The following is a 24,100-nucleotide window of genomic DNA, read 5'->3' on the forward strand; positions in this document are numbered from 1 at the left end:
CAAATGTGATTGAAATGGACAGATTCCTGTACATTTCAATCACTTTTAATGGGAGTCGGTGTGGATGGCCTGTTGAATCCGATTTTGAGCACTCTTTTCCCCGCATAAACTAGTTTAAATCACCGTTAAACACTTATTCTGTTGATGTCTATATAACCGACTTCCCGCTATGCATTAAGTCGGTTATATGGACCCTGTACACTAGGCATACCGCGGCCGGTAGTAAATGTCCAACCATTGTACCCTCTGGTCCCTAGGGTATGTAAGGGAAACTTCTGCAGCAATGAAGAGTCAGGACTCAGAGAGACACAAGGAGAGTTGGAGCTTTGATGTCAAACACTGGTGTTTTATTACAAGTATCGGCCGGAGCAATTCACATCACAAGTCACAGCAGCCAGAGGTTCTGACTGCCCGGAAAGTTGCCACATCAATTCTGACCAGCCTCTCTCTCGATAGAACTTTTAACTAGTTTACAGAGAATTCATAAACAGCTGGGAACACTGGAGATATCCCCAACATCTGGACATACTGAATCACTTGCCTGACTCTTTGGCTCTGTGGCCGAGAGTTGGCCGGTCATAAAACTGAGAATGAGCAGCAGCACATTCTTTAAAGGAGATAACGAGTCAGGGTTGGTTATAAACGTCAACAGGCGAAAAGGTTAAATATCTTAGGAGTAAGACAGAATTATTCCCTCACAACTAGTATAATGTGTTATTCAACTAGTAAAGCAGAATGTCAAACTAGTGTGACCATATATCTAACAAGTGCAATCAAAGAGCCAGTTAGTGTATCTCAAGTTGTGATCTGGTTTGTTGGATTGACTCCTGCCTAAACTTGAAAATGGCTTGATTCTTTCCAAAAGGACACATGGGACAACTCAGACTTGAATCTTTCCTCTTTATTTGAGTGATGGCAGATTCCTTTTTGCTTCGTTCAGCCTCTTCTTAGCCTCTTGATGCATCATTTAGTCATTTAGGTTGAAAACCTTTAACACAAAACATACTTTCATTCATTTTAGGCAAACACACATTTCAATAAAAAACATGCCATTCTTTAACAAGCACTTTCATTTCTGCTCCATAATCAAGTTATAATTAAACCTAACATCTAATCAAAAGTAACTGCATCTCAACAAAGTACATTATATTCCTGCATCTTATATTTTAGCTTCTTACTTCATAATACTAGAAATAATAATACATGTAACCTAACATGGTTAAAACAGACTAATACAGCTACAAATATTCACCAGCAGCGTCTTTGGTCGAATCCCTGAGTCTCCTCTCCTCTCCTCTCCTCTCATCTCCTCTCCTCTCCTCTCGATGTAAACATCATTCAACTGCTTTAAGCAACGAATTAACTGTTCAAAACAAACATTGGCATGTGCAAATGTTCAACCTGTAATACTGCCTACTTTTTCAGTAACAGGTAATTTTTTAGATTGAGTAGGCAGGGTTTCAGTGGTTTACCATCATCAAGGCCCATCAGCACTTTCTGTATGAAAGTGAAAGTGTTGATGAGTTTCTTGGGGTAGTCCAAATGTAACACGTATATCAAGCCAAACAACAATGCAAAGGAATTCGCCATCCTGGGGATATTGCTGATGACGAAATCACCTTCCACCAGAATAGCAGTACTTGCCGGACTGATTGGACGGACTGAGCATCATTGCGATACACAGCCACTGAACTGTTTTATGAACCCCACAGCTTCCGGTCTTCCAAGACCCGAACGGACAAAAAGACGTGCTGCAGGCACGAAACATACTACCAATAGAAATACATTGCTTTGTGTTGGTGAACACGAATCAATCGACTAAATGTTGTGACTATAACACAAAATGCTGTGAGACTGGGTTGGTATACAGGGGCGCCGTTTACCGACAGGCAAGTGCTTGGACCAGAAGGGGGCCCCCAAATAAGGTAGATTAATCCAATCCAATCCAACTTTATTTATATAGCACTTTAAAACCTCCAGACCAAAGTGCTGTACAGAGAGATACATACAATATAAAATCACACAGCTCAGCTCACAAAACATACGATAAATAAATGCATTTAAGATAAAAGATACAAACACAAAACAAACCAGAATAAACGTAACAATTTCAAAATAAAAATAAAAAAACATAACAAAAGATGACGAAGGTCCACAGCAACGACAACATGAAACACCCTTTAATTTACTGCAACGACATGTCAGGAAAACCCTCCTCAAGGGGGCCCCCTTGCATAGCGCGCCGAAACTGCTTCTTAATTTCAGTTTCGTTGATCCGCTCCGGGAGTGGGGGGGGGGGGGGGGGGGGGGGGGGGACTTTACTGGCATTGATCCGGACCATTGACCTTGTATACAATTCACAAGTGGACCTTTAACAAAAAAGTTTGAGTACCCCTGATGTACAGTATGCCAAAACATATGTATCTTCAGTCTGGGCCAAAATTGTGGACTTAATGGCAATGCCTTACCTAGAACTAGAACTACATTAAAAAAAGTGATTCCACAAATAAGAAAAACATCTAGGGTTTGCCCTGCTTACTCTGGAGAACATAAATGGTATGTTTTATAATAGTACATTGTGTGAACTCAGACCGAGTTCCAATTATAATTAAAGCTGCAAGCAGCGTTGAGCGGGTCTTCGACGTTCCGCAGGCTGTTGTCCGCACGTCGACGTGTGTGTCTAGGTGTCTCGAGGACATTTGAACACTTTTTTACCATTTACACAGCAGTTATAGCAATATCGTGCTTAACATCAAGGAATGCGTTGCCATGGCAATGGCATACGTTGAGATTTCAGATTTCATGTAGAGCTGTTGAGGGCTGGACCTTTAATGATAGTCTGAAGTTTGGTGCCGTTTGGAACCTTTTCCATTGAATTAGGACAACACCGTGTTTCACGGCGAGGGACGCGTTGCCATGGCAACGGCATATGAGGACATCCCCTAATTGGCGTAGAGCTGTTGAGGGCCGGAACATTAGCCATCATATGAAATGTTGTGCTGTTTGGATGATTTTCCATTGAATTTGGACAACACCGTGTTTCATGGCGAGGGACGGGTTGCCATAGAAACGGCATATGAGGACATCCCATAATTGACATAGAGCTGTTGAGGGCTGAACCTTTAATGATAGTCTGAAGTTTGGTGCCGTTTGGAACCTTTTCCATTGAATTAGGACAACACCGTGTTTTATGGCGAGGGAAGCGTTGCCATGGAAACGACAAATGGTGAGATTTCAGATTTCACGTAGAGCTGTTGAGGGGCGGACCATCAGCCATCATATGAAGTGTGATGCTGTTTGGACGATTTTCCATTGACTTACAACAACATCGTATTTTTTGGCAGGGGATGCGTTTCCATGGAAATGGCATACGTTGAGATTTCAGATTTCACGTAGAGCTGTTGAGGGCCGGACCATTAATGATAGTCTGAAGTCTGGTGCTGTTTGGACGATTTTCCATTGACTTACAACAACATCGTATATTTTGGCGGGGGATGCGTTGCCATAGCAACGGCATACGTTGAGATTTCAGATTTCACGTAGAGCTGTTGAGGGCCGGACCATTAATGATAGTCTGAAGTCTGGTGCTGTTTGGACGATTTTCCATTGACTTACAACAACATCGTATTTTTTGGCGGAGGATGCGTTGCCATAGCAACGGCATACGTTGAGATTTCAGATTTCACGTAGAGCTGTTGAGGGCCGGACCATTAATGATAGTCTGAAGTCTGGTGGCGTTTAGACCACTTTCATAGGAGGAACAGCGACACCGTGTTTCATGGCGAGGGACGCGTTGCCATGGAAACGGCATATGATGACATCCCCTAATTGACAGAGAGCTGTTGAGGGCCGGACCATTAGTCATCTTCTGAAGTCTGGTGCAGTTTGGACCATTTTCCATTGAATTACGACAACACCGTGTTTTATGGCGAGGGAAGCGTTGCCATGGAAACGGCAAATGGTGAGATTTCAGATTTCACGTAGAGCTGCTGAGGGCCGGACCATTAGTCATCATCTGAAGTCTGGTGCCGTTTGGAACCTTTTCCATTGAATTAGGACAACACCGTGTTTTATGGCGAGGGAAGCGTTGGACGATTTTCCATTGACTTACACCAACATCGGATTTTTTGGCGAGGGATGCGTTTCCATGGAAACGGCATACGTTGAGATTTCAGATTTCACTTGGAGCTGTTGAGGCATGGACCAGTGATATAAAAGTGAAGATTGGGGGACGATGGGACCGTGTCCATTGGATTTACAGCGACACCGTTGTGTAATGGCGAAGGATCCGTCGCCATGGTAACGCCAAATTAAGTGACATCAGATTTGACCTAGAGCTGTTCAGGGCTGTGGTGTGAACCATCATGTGAAGTTTGGTGGCGTTCTGAGAATGTCAGTTTGAGTTATGACATCATCGTGTTCCATGGCGAGGGACCGCCAAAAATCGTGGGAACGCGAACTTTGGCGGAAAATAACGGCTACGCCGTGCGAAAGAAAACAATTCCTGTGATAACTTAAGCTTGCCCATGTCTCGCGAAGCTACCCGACGAATTTCGAGGCATACGATAAAAGTCCCTAGGAGGAGATAGATTTGTACGGAGGCCGAAATAGGGCAAAAAACACAAAATTCAAAATGGCCGACTTCCTGGCATATGGGTACGTTATTTTATACCCCTCCAAGAGGCTTTTTGGTTCGTCTCCGCACCCTAGATATGTGTGGCGAGTTTCGTTCGTTTACGTGAAAGTTAAAGTAGGGGGAGTTAACGTCAAAAACGGAAGTGGGCGTGGCCTACGCAATTTTTGACGCAAAGTTCCGGGACCAATTACACATTGCAATTTTGACACGGTTTGACGCGTGTGCAAAATTTGGTGAGTTTTCACATATGTTGCGGGGCTCAAAAGAGCGTTTTAAGAGTTCAAATAATAATCAGAAGAATAATAAATAATCGGTCCAGTTTCAATCATGTTCGATTTAACATTGAGGCGGATGGGACCCCCTCACTGTACGTAGGCCGTCTGTCTACAACATGGCATGACTTTTGCCCCTTTTTGACCCTGTTTTTAGTGTGTTTTGCATGGTTATCGCTCGCTTCGCGAGCGACTAAGATGATAGTTACGATATCAATTATGCGATTTGCAGTCACGTGACTTCGCTCACGCGGCTCACGTGCAGTCCATAGTGCTTCACATAGACATTTCACAGAAAATCACACAGAACAATGGTCCGTCCTTACTCAACATGTCACAATATTTGTCAGGCGTTTGAATTGGCAGGGGACTGTTTTTGTGTTACTGTGACTAGTGTTGCATGCGCCCACTTCCCAGCCCTGCCACCCCCCTGGTCTCTTTGTAAAAGGTGCAGTATGATTCAGACATGAAGACAGACAATCATCTCTCCTTTTTACAGGTGAGTGTCATTGTTTAAAATGTTCTAGTAATGCCGGTTTTTGTTGTTAAACGAATATTCAAGACCTTGTTTGAAATGCTTACATCTATAAATGAGCTAATCTGTAGTCACTGTGCTGCTCTTCATAGAATCAGATGGAAAGATGAATAATCCTGTTAATGTGTGATATTTAATATGTGGCTTTTCCAACGTTATGATAACTTTATTTTTTAAATTAGACGTTTTTTGTAACTTCTTTCTTTGAATATCTTATAATAGATCCTAATCTGTATAACAACATCATTCTAATATTATATATTCACAAATAAAACTGAGATGTAGTCATCAAGAATGCATTTTAATCATAACCAAACTATTAAATGGCTGTTAACTCTGTCCAACATTTATCAGGGTATTTATAATATCACCTAGCATATGGGCAACATCATCACACTGAATGTATTGTTTTATATAAGCTTGATTGCAAAATGTAAATGTACAAAAAGAGACGTACTAATCAATGTCTACTCTCGTTGTTTGGATGATAGCAGAGGCATTACACAAAAAGAACACAGACTTATAAAACTATGATTCTTGCAGACGTGATGTTTCTCGATTAGGTCAAATGATAAGAAGGACAAAGGGAAAAATGGCCTGTGGGGGCTGGGGGCTGTGAAGATGACTGCCGAAGTGTCCTTCGCCTCACTGAGGGGGGATTTGCAGAGTATTTGGCACTTTTTACCCACCAACAGCCTTTATGACAAGAAGATATAGAGTAAAGTTGTACTAAAAGTAAGATTTACAAACCTGAACCTAGACATGGGTATCATTTCATGTTTAATTGTTTACTAAATTGTATACATAGTACACGCCAAACTAAAATCAAACTGTTCATGCAGCATCATTTTTCTAACACAGTCCCTGTGGTGTTCATTAAAATCTATTACAAGTTAGCTCGGACATCTGCTCCCTGCTCACTTTGCTTGCACTGAGAATTACACGCAATTCTGCTCATTACAGTCATATGCCTTCTGCTGTGTGATAATCTGTAATGAGCAATGCATGAATCCAGACGAGTACAACTTAATTGCCAGAAGAGTGAAACTTATTTGCTGGGAGCTGAAATTAAACTTTTATAAATATAACACATGCAGTCCTCTTTGAGAAAGTGTGACTGTGGTTCCAATTCAACAGACCTGATAGCTAATGTGGATAATTCCATGCACGTTAAGCTAATTAATAACTTCCCTCTGTCAGAGCGTTTCTTGGTTATGTAGACGCAGGCAAAAAGGGGAATACATATCGTTCTCCTCATTATATCAACATCTGGGAAGAAAATAACATCTGTCTTTTTTTTTCTTTTTATTGATTCAGGCATAATGAGTTTACATTTATACAGTCAATATTTTTCCCTTTCCCTTCCCCCCCCCCTCCCGATCCTAGCTAGGAAAGTAAAACGTAAAAGATAATGTAAAACAAATTAATAGATAAGGAAATAAAGAATAATAACAATAATACATGTACACATATACACATACACACGTGTATATAAAGACAGAAATAAAAAACATACATTCATAGTCCCCCCTTTCTTCTTAATTTAACGTCTTAAGTTCAGCTATGTAGGCTAACACAGAGCCCCAGACAGATTCAAATAGTTTTGAGGATCCCCTCAGGTTATATGTGACCCGCTCTATCGAAATCAGTCGGAAGTCGCAACGGCTCATTTAAAAATAAATGTGGATTTGCGTAAACATTTTTTTTCGGGGTTCGGGTGTTTTGTTTGATTTTAAAGAAACAAAGTCTTGGCTTTCAGAATATGAAACTTTTATTTCCAAAATCACACGATAAATACATTTTTGAAGCTTGTAAAGGGAAGATGACAGCTCTCCCTCGCACTCGGCTGTTCCACAGCGCAGCCCCCCTCCCTCCGCTGACATTATGAATGTAAGCGTATAGTAATCATAGATAACACGGCAGCGTCCGTTACAGTTTGTTTTCATCTGATTTCAAATAAACAAAGTCTTGGCTTTCAGAATATTAAACTTATTTCGGCAAATTCAGATGATAAATACAACGTTGAATCTTCGGCATAATTACAAGCGGAGAACGGATTAACTTGACGTCACAGCAGGCAGAGAAACAGCCGGTGTTTCTCCTGAGGGTTTTCCCCGGGGAACAAACACAATACACACAAACGCAAAATTAGATCGATGGATTCCAGAGAAGAGAAAACTTTGAAGGCCTTTTTCTCAAAATGATGACTCGGTGACAGTCATTATATAATGGGACATATTTCGCTTAATATTTGGAGTACAAAAACAATCATGATATCATTAGAAAGCTAGGAATCTCCTCTTTCCAACAGTGTCTACAACTCAAAATGTGTCTTCAGGTCAATGCGACTGATTTCGATAGAGCAGGTCACATATGTAATCTTCTCCAAGTTCAGGTATCATTAGATCTTTGAGCCATAGAGATGCTTTAGGTGGTATCGAAGATTTCCATTCTAGGAGTATTCTTCTACGTTCTAAAATAGATGCAAAGGCTATACTGTCCTCAGTTTTCCTCCTACTCATTCGGTGGCCATGTAGTACTCCAAAAATGGCAGTTTCTGCACATGGTCTCAATACCATGTCCAAGGCCTGGTGTTTGCAAATGCTTGTCCAGTATCCTTGTAGGCAAGGACAATACCACTATCCGGCAGTGGCTCAGTCAGTAGGGGATTGGAATGGAAATGGGCTGAGGTCCAAGGACAAGAGAGAGCAGGCCTTAATAATATGTGACTGTGACATTATCTGCTTGCAAGAGACACATTGGGATGAAAGGTGTGTGGAGCATGTAATGAAAGAATGGATGGGAGAAATGTATGTAAATAATTTCATTTCATTTCAAACCTTTATTTATACAGATAAAATCCCATTGAGATCATTGATCTCTTTTCCAAGGGAGACCTGTTCAAGTAGTTCCACATGAAACATAAAAGCATAAACAGAACAACAAAAGGACATCATACAGCATCATTTACAAAATCATCCACATAAACAGGTACCAATAGCTTCTGATTGACTAGCATCCAACCGAGCTTTAAAAACATTTAGTGGCACCAGATTGTTCAGTTTCCATTTCATTTGCAGACTATTCCAAGACAGAGGAGCTGCATCTAAAAGCTGTCTTCCCTAAGACAGTCCTAGCAGTTGGCACATTTAATAAAACCACAGCATGCGATCTCAGGCAGTAGCCACTTACAATTCTCCGTGAGATCAGGGAGCAGATATAAGATGGAAGTTTCCCTAGCATGGCTTTGTATATCAATCAATCAATGTTTATTTATATAGCCCAATATCACAAATGTTACATTTGTCTCAGTGGTCTTCACAGTGTGTACAGAATATCAGTATGACAATACGACACCCTCTGTCCTTAGACCCTCACATCGTACAAGGAAAAACTTGCATACAGGGTGCAGTGATGGGTTAATGCTTTACAGTTTGTCACAAATCTCAGTGCACTGTGATACGCAGCATCTAACTTGACCAGGCAATGGGCAGGTGCAATAATGGGAGTGTGGGTGCTAGAGGGGTGGCAATATTAATTAAAACAGGGGTGGTCTTGTTGTTTTTTTTGGAAGGATGAAAGAGTTAATTGGTAGATGTTGGAATGAATGGTATGTGAGAGAAATATAATGGAAGGAGCTGTGGCTGTTTGGTGTGATTGAGAAGAAGGATGAATGCAATGTGAATCTTTTAAATTATGTTCTGAGCCATGCAAGGCGTGCGGTTCAAATAAGGAGGAACATTGCCCATTTCGAGGGTAAAATGTCAGAGGTGTGGCACATAATGAAGAGGACAGTAAAAAGGGACATTAACCTTGTGCTAATACATGTGGAAAAGGACACATTTTGCGAGGATTTTGTGGATGGCAGCAGGCTAGTTGAGATGGATGAGGAGGGAGCATTGTGCTTCAACTTTGAACGGAAAAATTAAGGCACACTACCTTTAAGATAGTGGTATGAAATATTTAATGTGTATTATGAGCAATGCTTTATGTAGTGGTGATGAGATCTTAAATGTCTATTTTTGATAATAAAAGATACAAAAATAAATTAAAAATAAGTAGGGGATTGGACTGTGAGCCGTAGGGTTGCCGGTTCAAGTCCCCGACCAGACCTAAAATTTGAGTGTGGACTACTTGGAGAGGTCCCAGTTCACTTCCTGCCCTGCCGTGGTGCCCTTGAGCAAGGCACCGGACAACCCCTTCCCCCCTCACCCCCATTGCTCCCCGGGCGCTGTGCAATAGCTGTCCACTGCTCCTAGTACTAGACTCCTGGTACTAGGATGGGTTAAAAGCAGAGAACAAATGTCACTGTGTGTGTGCTGTGTGCTCTGCATGTGTGACCATTAAAGAGGGGTTCATCCCTCCCAATATAAAAAAAAACATATGAGTTATGATTGCTGGTGACGTGTGACATCTGTTAGAGGTATCCGTGACAGTGGGGTATATTTTGGAGGGTTTAGAGTTGGTGTAATAGATACGGTGGATAACTTTTAGTTAAGATGGAGCCTGGCACAGGACCTATTGTTCACTCTCGCTAATGCGCCTTCCCAGACCTCATCATCTATTGCTTGGACTAGTTCCTCTTCACAATCTTGTTTGATTTTACCAAGAGATGTTTCTGTGAGACGGGAGACGGAATTATAAATTCTTGAAATCTAACCTTTTTCGGTCGTTAGAGCGTCCAGAATTGAGTCAATTATTGAATCCGAAGGGATATTGGGGAAGGAAGGGTTATTTAGTTTAACCCAGTTACGGACCTGGAAGTAGCGAAATAGATGAGAGCCTGGGAGGCTACATTTGTCAGAGAGTTGGCTAAAGCTGATAAGACCTAATCTCTAGAGAAGGCCCCATCAGTGTAAGGGGGCATAAAGAGATGGCTGTTGAGAATGGGACTATGAATAGAGGATCCATGAAGTCCATGAGCCTTTCTGAATTGGGACCATATTCTTAGGGTGGAAACAACAATCGGGTTATTCGAATATTGAGTTGGCCGGCTGGGTAATGTAGATCTAAGCAAAGCCAAGAGTGAGGTATTAGGACAGGATTTGGCTTCAAGCTCACACCAACTCAATGTTGGTTCCTTAGTCCATACAATTACTTTGTGGATATTGGCTGCCCAATAGTAGTGTCTTATGTTTGGAGGCGCTAATCCTCCTGTAGATCTGTGCCTGGCAGACATTAAAAGAGGTACAGGGAGCAAGGGAGCACGTTCATTTTGATACAGTTTACCTTCCCAGCGATAGTTAAATGTGAATTATTCCTCCTTTCCAAATCAAATTTGAGCTTGTCAATTAATGGTGGGACGTTGTTTTTGTAAAGGTCTGAGACTTTTCCACTTATATTCACACCTAAGTACTTAAAATTACTCCTAGACATCTTAAAGGTGATGAGTCTATCGGGGATCTGAAGGGCTAGGTCATTTACAGGGAAGCACTCACTCTTGGAAAAGTTTAGCTTGTACCCTGAAAAGGTTCCGAATCGAGTATCTACAGATCTATTATCTGAGGAATGGCAGATATAGGGTTAGAAATGAACAATAGTAAACTGTCAGCGTATAACGAGAGTATGTGTTCTGAACCATATCTGGTAATTCCTTGTGTAAAGCTGTCAGATTTAAGTGCAATTGATAGGGGTTCGATCGCCATGGCGAATAGTAACAGGCTTAGAGGGCAACCCTGGCGAGTACCTCTACCTAGTGTAAAATATTGAGAATTCATCCCGTTAGTACTCACTGAAGCCTTGGGTGAAGAGTATAACAATGCTATCCAGGACACACATTTGGATCCGAGGCTGAACCTCTTAAGGACCTCAAATAGAAAGCCCCACTCCACCCTGTCGAACGCTTTCTCTGCATTCAATGAGACCACCAACTCTGGTGTCTCCTTGGACAACACGTTCTCACTCCCAACCCATCACATGTTGACGGACGGTCAGGGCCCCTCCCTGTCACTCTTCCACGGGCAGGGCGTCCCATAGACCTTCATAGACCTCCCATAGCGTTAATAATAGACGCCATGAGAACGCTCCCCGATGGTCGGTTGTTATTGTCAATATTAATATAATAATTATTTATTTTTTAATAGTCACACTCGATTTTGCCGATTTTCTTGTTGCCCCAGCTGGTCGACACCTCTTTTAGCAGAAACAAAGGCTACATTAATGTATTAAATCGATGTTAATCCATGTGTGTGGTTGTGGAATTAATGGACGTGCCGTTGTCCGTTACAAACTCTTCAACTACAACCCTAATTATATTTAAAAACATTTTAGAAGGCCTCACGAAATACTTTAATGTAAATTTAAATTTAAATGTGAAGGTATGTGTGTAATGTGGTGATTGACATTATTCACCCACGGATCTATGGGTTGGGGTATTGTTCCGCACAGACATTTTAGTTAACCGGACTTCCTGTTGATGTGAAATCCGAAAAAAATAAATAATAATAATAATACTTTATTCCGAGTGTGCTTGCTTTTCTCTTTGAAAGTCATCAAATAACGACATTGTAATACACGGTTTGGCTGCATTAAATATTACTGCCGTAGTTCTCTATTTATAGAACCCTGATGAGAAGACTTCTAGACAAACAGGAAGAACTGCCGCCGGAACTGAATATGTGACGTGGATCAAAAATATATCAGCAATAAAACAGAATCTTCAATTTCTCTTCACACAATAAGTCTCCTTGCAGTATCAACACTAATTCGGCTGACTTTTATATTTGATCCAATCGGTATATTGGTATATTTACACCATAGCGGTGCACAGCTGATAGAAAGGGACACCTGGTGGTTAAAGCACATTATTGAAATGTATTATTTTTATTATTAGATATTAATAGGAGACACAGACAGACAAACTAATAATGCTTTATTTAAACATTAAAGAATACTTTAGGTTAAGGTCTTATTTTGAATAAGAACAAAGCTTTGGGGGTATACATATTAAGCCTGACCAAGTACTAATATATTGCTTTCCTGCAATGTTAACTACTGTATGTTTAAGCACTTATTTTAAGTGATATTATACGTATTATACTCTTATAAGATGTATGTAGATAGTATAAGAAATGTGCAGAATACAACAGTTTAATGGTGGAGGTACACACATATTGATAGATGTCTTGTAATGCACTGTTGAGGAACCTATGACCCAAGTTCTTCATCTCTGACCTTGTCAGGTATTGAATATTCAATAAATAAAGAACACAGAATTATTAAATATAAAACACAGAATTTGTGTGATTATACTAAATGATTTACAAATAAATACCTCTGCATATTTACAACTGTTACACATGCTGATGTAACGCAAATGTTTGTGGACCCGTTCAAATCCAGTTTTGGACAGTGTGCCGTGGTTCCATCCCATTTGAAAGTGCTGTTCGACGCTCGGCGTAACCCTCGGCGCACACTCAAGCATCCAATCACAGAGCTTGAGGACTATCACGGGGTTTGTCAAGCAAAGCGGAGAGAATACTTACTTCCGGGTTTAAAATTCTCTAAAGCAACTACTATGAGCTGCTCCGACCCTCGGTCCTGATGGACTCCAACTTGTGTTTATTAATCAAACAAATAAATAAACACAAGGATAATTGTGTGTTGTTGTTGTTGAGTAAATAACAGTGTGTGGTTTAGAAAAGAATACAAAATGAAAAAACGATGAAACAATACAGATTTCAGTATTCTGAGCCCCTACTCTCCCCATAACTGACGGCAACTAAAGTCCTACATTATTCAATTAAAATAAAGAAGTAAAAACAATAAGTGTGGCTTGATATTGAGTTAGAAAAAGGTTGATAAACGCTGTGAGAATGGATCTGCGGGTAGCATTCGCTTGCGATCTCAAGTCGTCGACTCTACAACATACATTTAGGGAGCTATATAGAAGCCTATGGGACGCCCTGCCCGTTGAAAACTGACTCAAGGGGTACCCTGTCCTTAATTCCGTGACGGGGAGGGGCCCTGACCATCCGTCAATATGTGACGGGTTGGGAGTGAGAACGTGTTGCCTTGGATGCAGGAGAGAGGAGGATGTTGAGAAGGCGACGGATGTTGGAGAAGGAGTATCGGCGTATCATAAACCCAGTTTGGTCTAATGATATGATGTTTGGCGTGACTGATTCAAGGCATATGGCTAGTATTTTAACTAGGATCTTACAGTCCACATTCAGAAGGGAGATGGGGCGATAGGAGCTACATTCAGAATTTTCCTTGCCTGGTTTAAATAATACGATTACTTCCGCCTCAGGGAGAGTTTGTGGCAACGCTCCCCGTTCCAGAGAGTCCTAGAACATTCTCAAAAGAAGGGGGGTACATTTATCAATACATTTTTTATAAAACTCAATTGGATAGCCGCCTGGGCCCGGGGCCTTGCCACTCTGGATCAGCCTGATCGAGTCAGCTATTTCACTGGGCTTTAAAGGTTGATCCAACTCACCCTCCTGAGCAGGTGTTATGGACAGAAATTCCAGATCATCCAAGAATTTAGTTCTGTCCGCATTATCAACAGGGGCTTGTGAGGCATATAGTCCAGAGTAAAAGGTTTTAAAGGTGTCGTTGATAACAGATGGGATTGCTGTGAGTTCACGAGTAGGGGTCCGTATTTGTTTAATTTGTTGGGAAGCCGACTGGCTCTTAATTTGCTAGTTCTGTTTCCAATATTTAACACACTGTCCACTCCATCCTCATTTTCGTTGTTATCACTCATTTTGCATGTTCCAATATGCACACAACAGTATTCACTAATGTCAATCTTATCTCTGACATGGTGCCTGATCAGTGATCACAGCTGGGCACGTTACAAACAATTCCGGAAATCCAAACCTTTGCCGATATCGGCATAACCAGCACGCACAAAACAGGCCAAATAACAGTCCCCAATGGACTAACGGCAGCACTTCCAAACTGTATTCCAAAATAAAAAATACACAGAATGAAGCAATTGTGCCTACCGCCTCAACTGGCTGTGATGTGCTCCATGTCAATCAGTTTCTGCCTGCGGCCACGGTGAATTGTGGCTTTTCCTTTCCACTACGCCGAGGGGGAAACTGTCTCAGTGTTCCAACTCCGTGATCCCGAACGTCCTGGCTTCGTCTGCTTAGGATCCGGTCCATTCCGTTTCGGTGCGGCGATCCGTTTCTGTTGACTAATTGTAGCGGCAATAACTCCCTATGAGTTAGCTGCTGAGAGGCTAACAAGTGCTCTTTGCTGTGACGCGTTCCATGTAAGAGTCCGTAGTCATTTGTAGTCCATGGTGTTTAATAAAGACGAAAACAAACAATATACAACTCCAGACCTGACGGTCAAAAGAAAGTATCGGAGCAAATTCACCCTCTTCCTACCGGAAGTGATAAACAATAAGAATTAAACGCGATGCAAACAGAAATACAAGATAATAATACAAATAAAGAGTAAGGCAAAAACAAGCATTTTGGCTCCGACAATGCCTTTAATCTATGGTGGTCCTTGGTGGTCAGATGAGTTTCTTGTAAAAAGGCAATTTCAGTTTTAAGATGCTTTAAGTGGGAAAATATTCTGCCTCTTTTAACATTCCGAGAGTCTTAGACATGCTCCACCATTTCCTGTTACATTAACCATCATCAACATGTGACCCAGAAGTATATGAAGAGGTAGCATGGGGCCTATTTAATGGAAAGCAGGAGAAACGAACAACAAAAATACAAAAAAATAAACATATAGTAGGACCTAACACCCAGATTCTCCCCAAAAAAAATGCTCTCAAAAAGGAGAGCCAAACACATATTCCCTTTCCTAAGCTTGTTCCTAAAACGACTCCAAAAAAATATGTCACTTCCGTATGACATTAACCTATAATCTAACTATTTTTCCTGAGCAGACAGGGCTCCTATCTCTACAATTGGTCTGACATGTAGAGTAAACAGTCTAGTGTTGTTTGTAACTGCAGCTCATCCAGAAGTGGCTCGTCTGGTCTTCAACCTTCCTAAATGTTCTCACACCACGCCGCTCCTCCGCTCCCTCCACTGGCTTCCGGTAACTGCTGGAATCCACTTCAAGACCCTGGTACTTGCATACCATGCTGCGAATGGATCTGGCCCTTCCTACATCCAGGACATGGTTAAACCGTACACCCCAGCACGTGCACTCCGCTCTGCATCAGCCAAACGGCTCGCTGCACCCTCGCTGCGAGGGGGACCCAAGTTCCCATCAGCAGAAACACGTGGGTTTGCTGTCCTGGCTCCAAAATGGTGGAATGAGCTCCCATTGACATCAGGACAGCAGAAAGCTCACACACCTTCCAGACTGAAGACTCATCTCTTTCGACTCCACCTCGAGGATAGAACTACTAACAAAGCACTTATATACTAATAAAGGACTGGCTCCTCTAAAGCCAGCTGAGTAGCACTTGAAATGTTTTTGCTCTATGAAACCTGATGTACTTTATGATTCCACACCCCTTCCCGCTGCCTCCGCTCATCAGAAGCCAACCTCCTATCCATCCTCACCGGCATCAATCACCGGACCTGAGGGGACAGAGCCTTCTCCGTGGCTGCCCCCTCCCTCTGGAACTCACTCCCCCAACCCCCTGACCTCACCACCTTCAAAACACTCACAAAAACTCACCTCTTCAATCTGGCTTTTAATGTGTGATTGTTTTTGTATTATTTGACTTTAACTATATATTTATTTATTTGTTGTTCTTTTCTTTTCACTATATCTGTAAAGCATCTTTGAGCACCTGTAAAAGCGCTAACAAAATAAATCTATTATTATTATTATTATATTATTATTTTTCTTTCTAAACAAAGCACAGAGATGGCATTTTAGATTAGGCAACTCCACTAAAACAAGGTATTTTTAAGCCCACAGACTTCAGTGATTCCTTCATCGAACTAAAATGTAATTAGAGATTAACTAATGAGAAGTAACCATGGAGCAGCAATTGGGTCATAGCAAACACAATTCTGGGTGGTTTGTCAAATCTTTCGCTGTTAATATACCATCCAACAGTGTGGGCAAACTGTGATGAAATGCCTCACTTAATCTGCAGAATCATACTGAAACAGTAATTTCTCACAACTGTATCTATGTGTTTTGACAGGCTTGATTAGACCATGGATAACGGCAGCTTGGAATTGTTCGAAAAGGCTAACACGTCTCTTCAGATTGAACTTCAATCCTGTGCTACATTTAGGAACCAGGCTTCTCGCATTTTTCTGTATGCCTTCCTCTCTGTTGGCATTGTGTGCACAGTGGTGGGAAACGTGTTGGTGGTCTTGTCCATTGCCTACTTCAAGCAGTTGCAGTCCCCTACAAACTCCTTCGTCATGTCCCTGGCAGTGGCTGACTGCCTTGTTGGCCTGGTAGTGATGCCTTATAGTATGATTCGGACGGTGGAGGGATGCTGGTACTTTGGTGTCCTTTTTTGTAAGCTTCACTCTAGCCTTGATGTCATGCTCTGCACTGCCTCTATATTCCATCTCAGCTGCATTGCATATGACCGCTACTATGCTGTCTGCAACCCACTAGTTTACTCTTTAAAAATGTCCCACAGTCGGGTAGCACTCCTTATTTTTGTATGTTGGGCTGTTCCCTTGCTCATCTCCTTTTGCCCCATAATGCTAGATCTTCATGTGGCAGGTATGGACATCCTGATCCCTGAAGATGTATGCGTGTTTCTGGTCAATCGCATTTATGCTGTCATGGCTTCCTTGGTAGCCTTTTACTTACCAATGGCTGTTATGCTAATCGCTTATTGGAAGATCTTCAAAGCTGCCAAGCGGCAGAACAGGCAGATCAGCGCCATGGAAAGCCAAATGGCTTCTGGAGTCAGAAAGGATTCAAGCAAGACAAAAAGACACAGAAATAATATGAAGAGGGAAAGAAAGGCAGCAAAAACGTTGGTGATCATCATGGGAGTATTCCTAATCTTCTGGATGCCCTTCTTTACAGTCAACATTGTGGACCCTTTTATTGAATATAGCACGGAGGTGGTTGTCTGGGATATATTTGTGTGGCTAGGATATATCAACTCCTCTTTAAATCCCTTCCTATATGGTTTCTTCAACCATTCCTTCCGTAGGGCATTCCTCATGTTCATTGGCTGCAGGCTATGCCTGCCTGGATCCTCCCCTGGGATGGATCTGTCACACACTAGGAAAGACCCAAATTAACGTGTAGATCAACAATGAATTTAAAGAACGTGTCTCTATATTTTGTGTTGCCTTTTGTAAATCAAGGGCACTATTAAGAGTGCTTCTGTCACGATTCCTATGTCATGTCACGGTTTTAGTTTTGTGTCTGATAATGGGTTTTGTTTTGCTGTTCTTTTCTCCCTGTGTTTTCCTCCCTGTCGGTAGTTTCCCTGGTGTGTCTGATTGTCTAATTGTGTTCACCTGTTGCCCTTGTGTTTCTGCCTCCCCTGCCCGGCTGTTTCTCGTCTCGTGATTACCCCTCCCTGTATTTAGTCTTGTCTCTTCCTGTGTTGCCCTGCCGGTTCATTGTTTGTCTTTCATCTCTTCCTTCATGTTGGTCACAGTCACCTTTTGTTTGTATACTACCTCGTGCTACAGTACCTGTTCATGGATTCATGTTTTTCAGCTTTTGTAAATAAAGCTCGCCTTTTGTTTCATTTTGAAACCCAATTCCCTCCTCAATCTGCATTTGGGTCCTCTTTTTCCCCAACCCTGACAGAATGAACCGACCAAATATGGACCCAGCAGATGATCCATTTGAAGTGGAGTTGTATTCATTTTCCTACTTGCTGGCTTGCAGCTATGGTAAATGGAGGGGGGCAACCAGTGTGGAGCAAAAGAGGGCTGCCCTGGCAGAGGCGTACCAGAGGGCAACAGAGAAACCAGGGTTAGTGAAGTTCTTACCTGGCTGAATTATGGACTTCCTTCAGACATGCGTTTCCCGACCTGCTAGCCCCAGGCATGCTAGCGCCCTGCCTGCCACAGTTCCCAACATAGCTTATTTCGAGAATGCTTTTGATGGGTCTCGTCTGGCTTTTGGAGGTCCAAGGAGCCTCCAAAAGACCTCTAAGAAGCGTAAGGTCAGGAAGCCAGCTAATACTCAGGTACCGTTCCCAGCAGCCATGGTTTCGGCTCCAGTGCCGCCCCCAGCAGCCATGGTCCCTGCTCCAGAACCGGACCTTACAGCCATGTTTCTGTGCTCCATTACCATCCCACACAGCCATGGTTCCATGTTCTGGTTCCGTGCCCAGCAGCCATGGTTCCAGCCCCAGTTCTGGCCCCAGCAGCCATGGTTCCAGCCTCAGTCCTGGCCCCAGCAGCCATGGTTCCGTCTCCAGAACTGGCCCACAAAGCCATGAATCCGTGAACCAGTACCGGCCCACATAGCCATGCTTCCGTGCTCCATTACCTGGCTCACACAGCCAGGGTCCAGGCTTCTGTTCCGTGCCTAACAGCCATGGTTCCGGCTCCAGAACCGGCCCCAGCAGCCATGGTTCCGGCTTCAGTAACGGCCCCTGTAGCCATTGGGTCCCGACTCCAGTTTCGGCTCCAGTACTGGCTCTCCGGCCGACGCCAGCTCCCCGTGTCCTGTCGGTGTACCGGCCGACGCCAGCTCCCCGTGTCCTGTCGGCGTACTGGCCGACGCCAGCTCCCCGTGTCCTGTCGACGTAACGGCCGACTCCAGCACCTCGTCCCCTGTCGGCGTTCCGGCCGACTCCAGCCCCCCGTTTTCTGTCGGCGTACCAACCGTCTCAATTCCCCTCTCAAGTCTCCTCTCGAGTCCCCTCTCAAGTCCCCTCTCAAGTTACTTCTCAGGTCCCCTCTCGAGTCTCCTCTCGAGTTCCCTCTCAAGTTCCCTCTGGAATCCTCTTTCAAGTCATCTCTCGAGTTCCCTCTCAAGTCACCTCTCAAGTCTCCCCTCAAGTTCCCTCTCGAGTTCCCTCTCAAGTCCCCTATCAATTCACCTCTCGAGTCCCCTCTAAAGTCCCTAGCCAATGTCCTGGTCCGTTGGAGGTTCCGCTGATGGTCCTGCCAACTCCGTGTCCTGTCCCGTTAGAGGCCCCGCCGACTAAACTTCCGCAGGGGGTCCTGCCAACCCTATGTCCTGTGCCGTTGGAGGCCCCGCCGACTACTCTTCTGCCGGGGGTCCTGCCAACCCTATGTCCTGTGCCGGTCGAGGCCCCGCCGACTACTCTTCTGCCGGGGGTCCTGCCAACTCTATGTCCGGTGCCGTTGGAGGTTCCGCTGGGGGTCCTGCCGGTTCCATGTCCTGTCCCATTGGGGGTCCCGGCCGACTACTCTTCTGCCGGGGGTCCTGCCAACACCAGATCCTGTGCTGTTTCGGGTCCCATCGACAGCAGCCCTTGCTCCATCGTGGGTCCCACTGACACCAGCCCATGTTCCGTCCAGGGTTCCCTCTACGCCTGACCCGCCAGTGGTTCCACCAGCTCCTGCCCGTCCTTGTGCCCGGCCCCCTGAGTTCCCCAGCCGCGGTCTTCACCCTCGAGCGTGGCCCCCTGAGTGCCGCGGTCTTCGCCCCCGAGCCCGGCCCCCTGACTTTCCCGGCCGCGGTCCTCGCCCTCGGGCCCGGCCCCCTGACTCTTCCAGCCGATGCCTTCGCCCTCATGCCCGGCCCCCTGAGTTCGCCCGCTGTGGCCTTCGCCACTTTATGAACTCTGCCTTGCCCATGGACTGTCCGCCTGAGTCCCCCACCACGAACTCTGCCTTGCCCCCAGGCCGTCCGCCCTCCACCCGTCCTCCGGACCCCCTCCACCCACCCTTTTCGAAATTTGGACTTTGTGTGTTTAGAGACGTCTATAATCCGTCCCTTGAAGGGGGGATTCTGTCACGATTCTTATGTCATGTCACGGTTTTGTTTTGCTGTTCTTTTCTCCCTGTGTTTTCCCTGGTGTGTCTGATTGTCTAATTGTGGTCACCTGTTGCCCTTGTGTTTCTGCCTCCCCTGCCTGGCTGTTTTCTCGTCTCGTCTCTTCCTGTGTTCCCCTGTCGGTTCATTGTTTGTCTTTCATGTCTCCCTTCATGTTGGTCACAGTCACCTTTTGTTTCGATGCTACCTCGTGCTACAGTACCTGTTCATGGATTCATGTTTTTCAGCTTTTTGTTTCATTTTGAAACCCGCTTCCCTCCTCATTCTGTATTTGGGTCCTATTTTTCCCCAACCCTGACAGCTTCAACTGCAAATGTTTTTCAACTTCTAGAAAAAAACATGTTTAAAATCTGAATAAATGTAATACAATAACAAAGAATAGTGATGTGGGTCTGCCTCCAACCACCCCTAAATAAGGATCGTTTTAAATCACCTGTTTGTATTTCATGTAAAGGAAGTGTGCTCTGTGGTAACAACATTTTGATGTTCTAACTTTTGTTTTGCGTCTGTCACAAAGGATTTTACCTTTGGACCTTTTTTGCAATAAATGTGTTATATTTTTAAATTCATCCAGAAGTGTGAACTGCGGGAACAATTTGAAAAGATCTATCCTCTACCTGCCAGTCACCGTCCACTGTTTATGTCTGGGTCTAGGATAGGAAAGGCTCTATCTTGAAGTTGAATCATTCATGTGTGTATAGCGACAATCAAAGCTGTGGTATGTTCTTTTTTCCCCTGCTAAATTTCAATAATAAGAAGAGAAGCTTTGAATGGAATCAGATAAGTCTAGACAGGGACGTGCACAAACATTTGGAGGGGCTATTGCTCTAAACTGGAAAAAGGGCCTCCCCCCAAAACAAAATATAAGACCAAAACGATCATTACATTAACTGATTTGAACAGTAATTCACATCATCATCTCATTACAAAATAAGTAGGCAACTACTTGCATTCGGTGACTTGATTTTTAAAATAAAAACCAGGGACATTTTTGGTTTTGCGGTCCATATCTCAATAAACTATCTAATCTTAGAAACTATTAAAGAAAAAATGGGGGAAATTCTGTTCTAATGTAGTTTGACCATTGTAACTGCTGTACAGACATACTGATAAAATAGGGCTTCTCTAATTATCTTAAATAAACGTACTAATTAATTAAACCAGTTCAATACGCATTATTCTTATCATTCTTTATGAGCGCAGTAAAGGTAAGGTATCTAATTAGTTATTTATTTAGTATTCCATAACTTAGTAACAGAGATGCTCAAACTAAAGTGGAGACATGGCAGAAATCCTACAATGAAGTGGGACAGTGAAGTGTTCTCCTGAGAGAAGGCGGCCCGTTGAGGGAGTTCACCATGGATGTTTAATAGGAGTTTACGGAGCAGATGGAAAGACACAGAAAGACAGAAGCACAATAACAAGTATATGTAGGTGTTTTTTTGTAAATAACCGACGGTGTCAAGAGGAAGTAAAGTCCCTCCCGTGAGAAAACTCAAAGTCCATTTTCCAAAATCCGATACAGTAGCCTATAATAAATATAATATATATAATTCGTAACATGTGTAATCACACCCTTAGCAATATAGAACATAAATAATAAAAACGTAGGCCTACCTGGTTTAAAACACTTTTGTGGTCATACTGTGGAATGAGTTCACACTGAAACGAGTTCTTCATTCAACATTTAGGGGCAAATACTTATAAGAAGAAGGAGAAGAAGAAGAAGTAAAATAAGTAGTAGAAGAAGAGTGAAGCTGGTGAGTTTTCCCGCAGCGAGACACTACAATACTAATTGTGGGCTCATCATGTTGATTCGACCACAACAGAAACAAAACAAAAACTCTCGCTCTCTCCAGAGGGGCAGGTCAGCCAAAAAGGGAAAACGGGCCGTTGCCCGGTCAATATTAGCCCGTACCTGTGCACGTCCCTGGGGGCATCACATTTGTTATAGTTTAATCATTTCTTTCTTGGCCCATGCTAAACTCTTTTGCTGAGTTTCATTAAAAGTGTTTCTGTGATCCTACAGACTGACAAACCAAACTGAAAACACTGTCAGAGTAATAAGAGTCATGAAACGATCCGTAAAAACCAAGTTCATAAGATTTTATTTAAATATTATTCTGGATGTAATCACTATTTACAGCCTTAATGCATTCAGACATTGAAAGATAAGATGTATTTTGGAACAATGCAGTTCTTTGAAGCGTCATTTATAATAACATGATACACACTATGGGTCAGGGGTATTTCTGTAGATACACTGCTATCCAGTCACTTCAACATAATCAACACCGTGTCATTTAGCATCCATTGAAGCGACTTTACTCTTATGAAACAGAGCCATAACCCTCTGCCGGACCTCTTTGATCTGCAGTCCGTAGATCAGAGCGTTCAGGGCGGGCAGCACCACGTGTAGCATGACGGACGCCACCTTCCTGTGGGACGCCAGCTGAGGGAAGCGGTGCAGAATGATGACGATGAAGCCGGACACCAGCAGGATGGCGTAGACGGCCAGGTGAGTGGCGCAGGTCTGCAGCGCTTTTCTGTTCAGAGTCTTGTTCTTACTGCGCAGACACACCATGGCGATCCTCAGGTAGGTGAGCGTGACGCTGCCGATGGACGAGCCCAGCAGGACCACGGTGTATCCGAGGCCGTAGATGTTGTTGATGAGCACGCTCTCACAGGACAGCTTGAACAAGGAGGCGTTATTGCAGGAGAAGTGGACAATATTCCACCTGCATCGAGACAGACGCACACTGAGGCCGATGAGGATCCCCACCAAGGGGAGGGGGATCACCCACGCCCACACGGACAGAACCAGCACCATCCTGTGGGTCATGATGGTGGCGTAGCGCAGAGGGTTACAGATGGCCACGTAGCGATCGAATGCCATAATCATGAGCACGGTGTGAGAGGCGCTGGCGTGGAGGTGGACGCAGAAGGCCTGGACGACGCAGTCCATGTACCGGATGACCCGCTGCGAGTCCGGCGTGAGGAGGTCCCGCAGAACATGAGGGATGATGATGGTGGCCCCGAACACATCGTTGATGCTCATGTTGCACAGCAGGAGGTACATGGGCTGGTGGAGGCCGCTGCTCCTTAAGATCAGCACCACCAGGCCGATGTTGGACACCATGATGAAGAAGTATACGATTAGGAGGAGGATGAAGGAAGGAATATAAGACTGGGAGGGGATATTGAACCCCTCTAGGATCAGGATATCTTTACCAAAAGTGCTGTTTTCCATAGATTTCTATCATGTAGCAATACAGGCTTTTATATGTTAAAAGTTATATAGAGTTGCAGTTGCAGAAAATCAAAGACAGGTACCTGAAGATCTTTGAAAAAAAGTCTTAATAAAGTGACTACAATGATTCTAAATATGCCCACATCACATAACAATGACTCGCTGTAAATAAGACGCATACATTCTGTTTTTTGCAGAAACAGAAGCACTTAACATATTAAGTCACCATGTGTTCAATGTAAACATCTACATCAGTTCATTAAATGGTTGATTCACCTAAATTGAAAATAGACAATTTAAAATGGTATTTCAATATTGGATGAAGTTACACAATGAAGAGTTGTTCCTGAAGGCCGTTAGTTATTGACAGTAACATAGAGACTGATTCTGCAAAGGCAATGTGTTCATGTTAAGCTCAACATAGAACAGGTTTCAGATCAGGAAAAAACTCCAACAACAACCTTGAAATGGGGAGAAAATGTGAAAGGAAACAGCAACAGAGGAGGGATCGCTCTTCCAGGACAGACAGATACATCCATGTTGAATAGGTTTCAATGTCATTT

General features: G+C 43.5%; 2 protein-coding genes across 2 annotated transcripts; one reads left to right on the plus strand and one right to left on the minus strand.

Annotated features, from left to right (window-relative positions):
• Positions 1-13,419: 13,419 nt before the first annotated feature.
• On the minus strand, positions 13,420-23,537 carry LOC117458527 (olfactory receptor 8G17-like). The gene is made up of 2 exons (XM_034099085.2): positions 22,650-23,537; positions 13,420-13,599 (listed from the first exon to the last, which is right to left on the minus strand). Exons 1-2 carry the CDS (start codon positions 23,535-23,537, stop codon positions 13,420-13,422), a joined length of 1,068 nt encoding a protein of 355 aa, XP_033954976.2.
• LOC139435065 (5-hydroxytryptamine receptor 4-like) lies at positions 16,540-17,598 on the plus strand. The gene has a single exon (XM_071205404.1). It carries the CDS (start codon positions 16,540-16,542, stop codon positions 17,596-17,598), a length of 1,059 nt encoding a protein of 352 aa, XP_071061505.1.
• Positions 23,538-24,100: the final 563 nt, after the last annotated feature.

This window comes from Pseudochaenichthys georgianus, chromosome 14, assembly GCF_902827115.2.
Source record: "Pseudochaenichthys georgianus chromosome 14, fPseGeo1.2, whole genome shotgun sequence".
NCBI lineage: Eukaryota > Metazoa > Chordata > Actinopteri > Perciformes > Channichthyidae > Pseudochaenichthys > Pseudochaenichthys georgianus.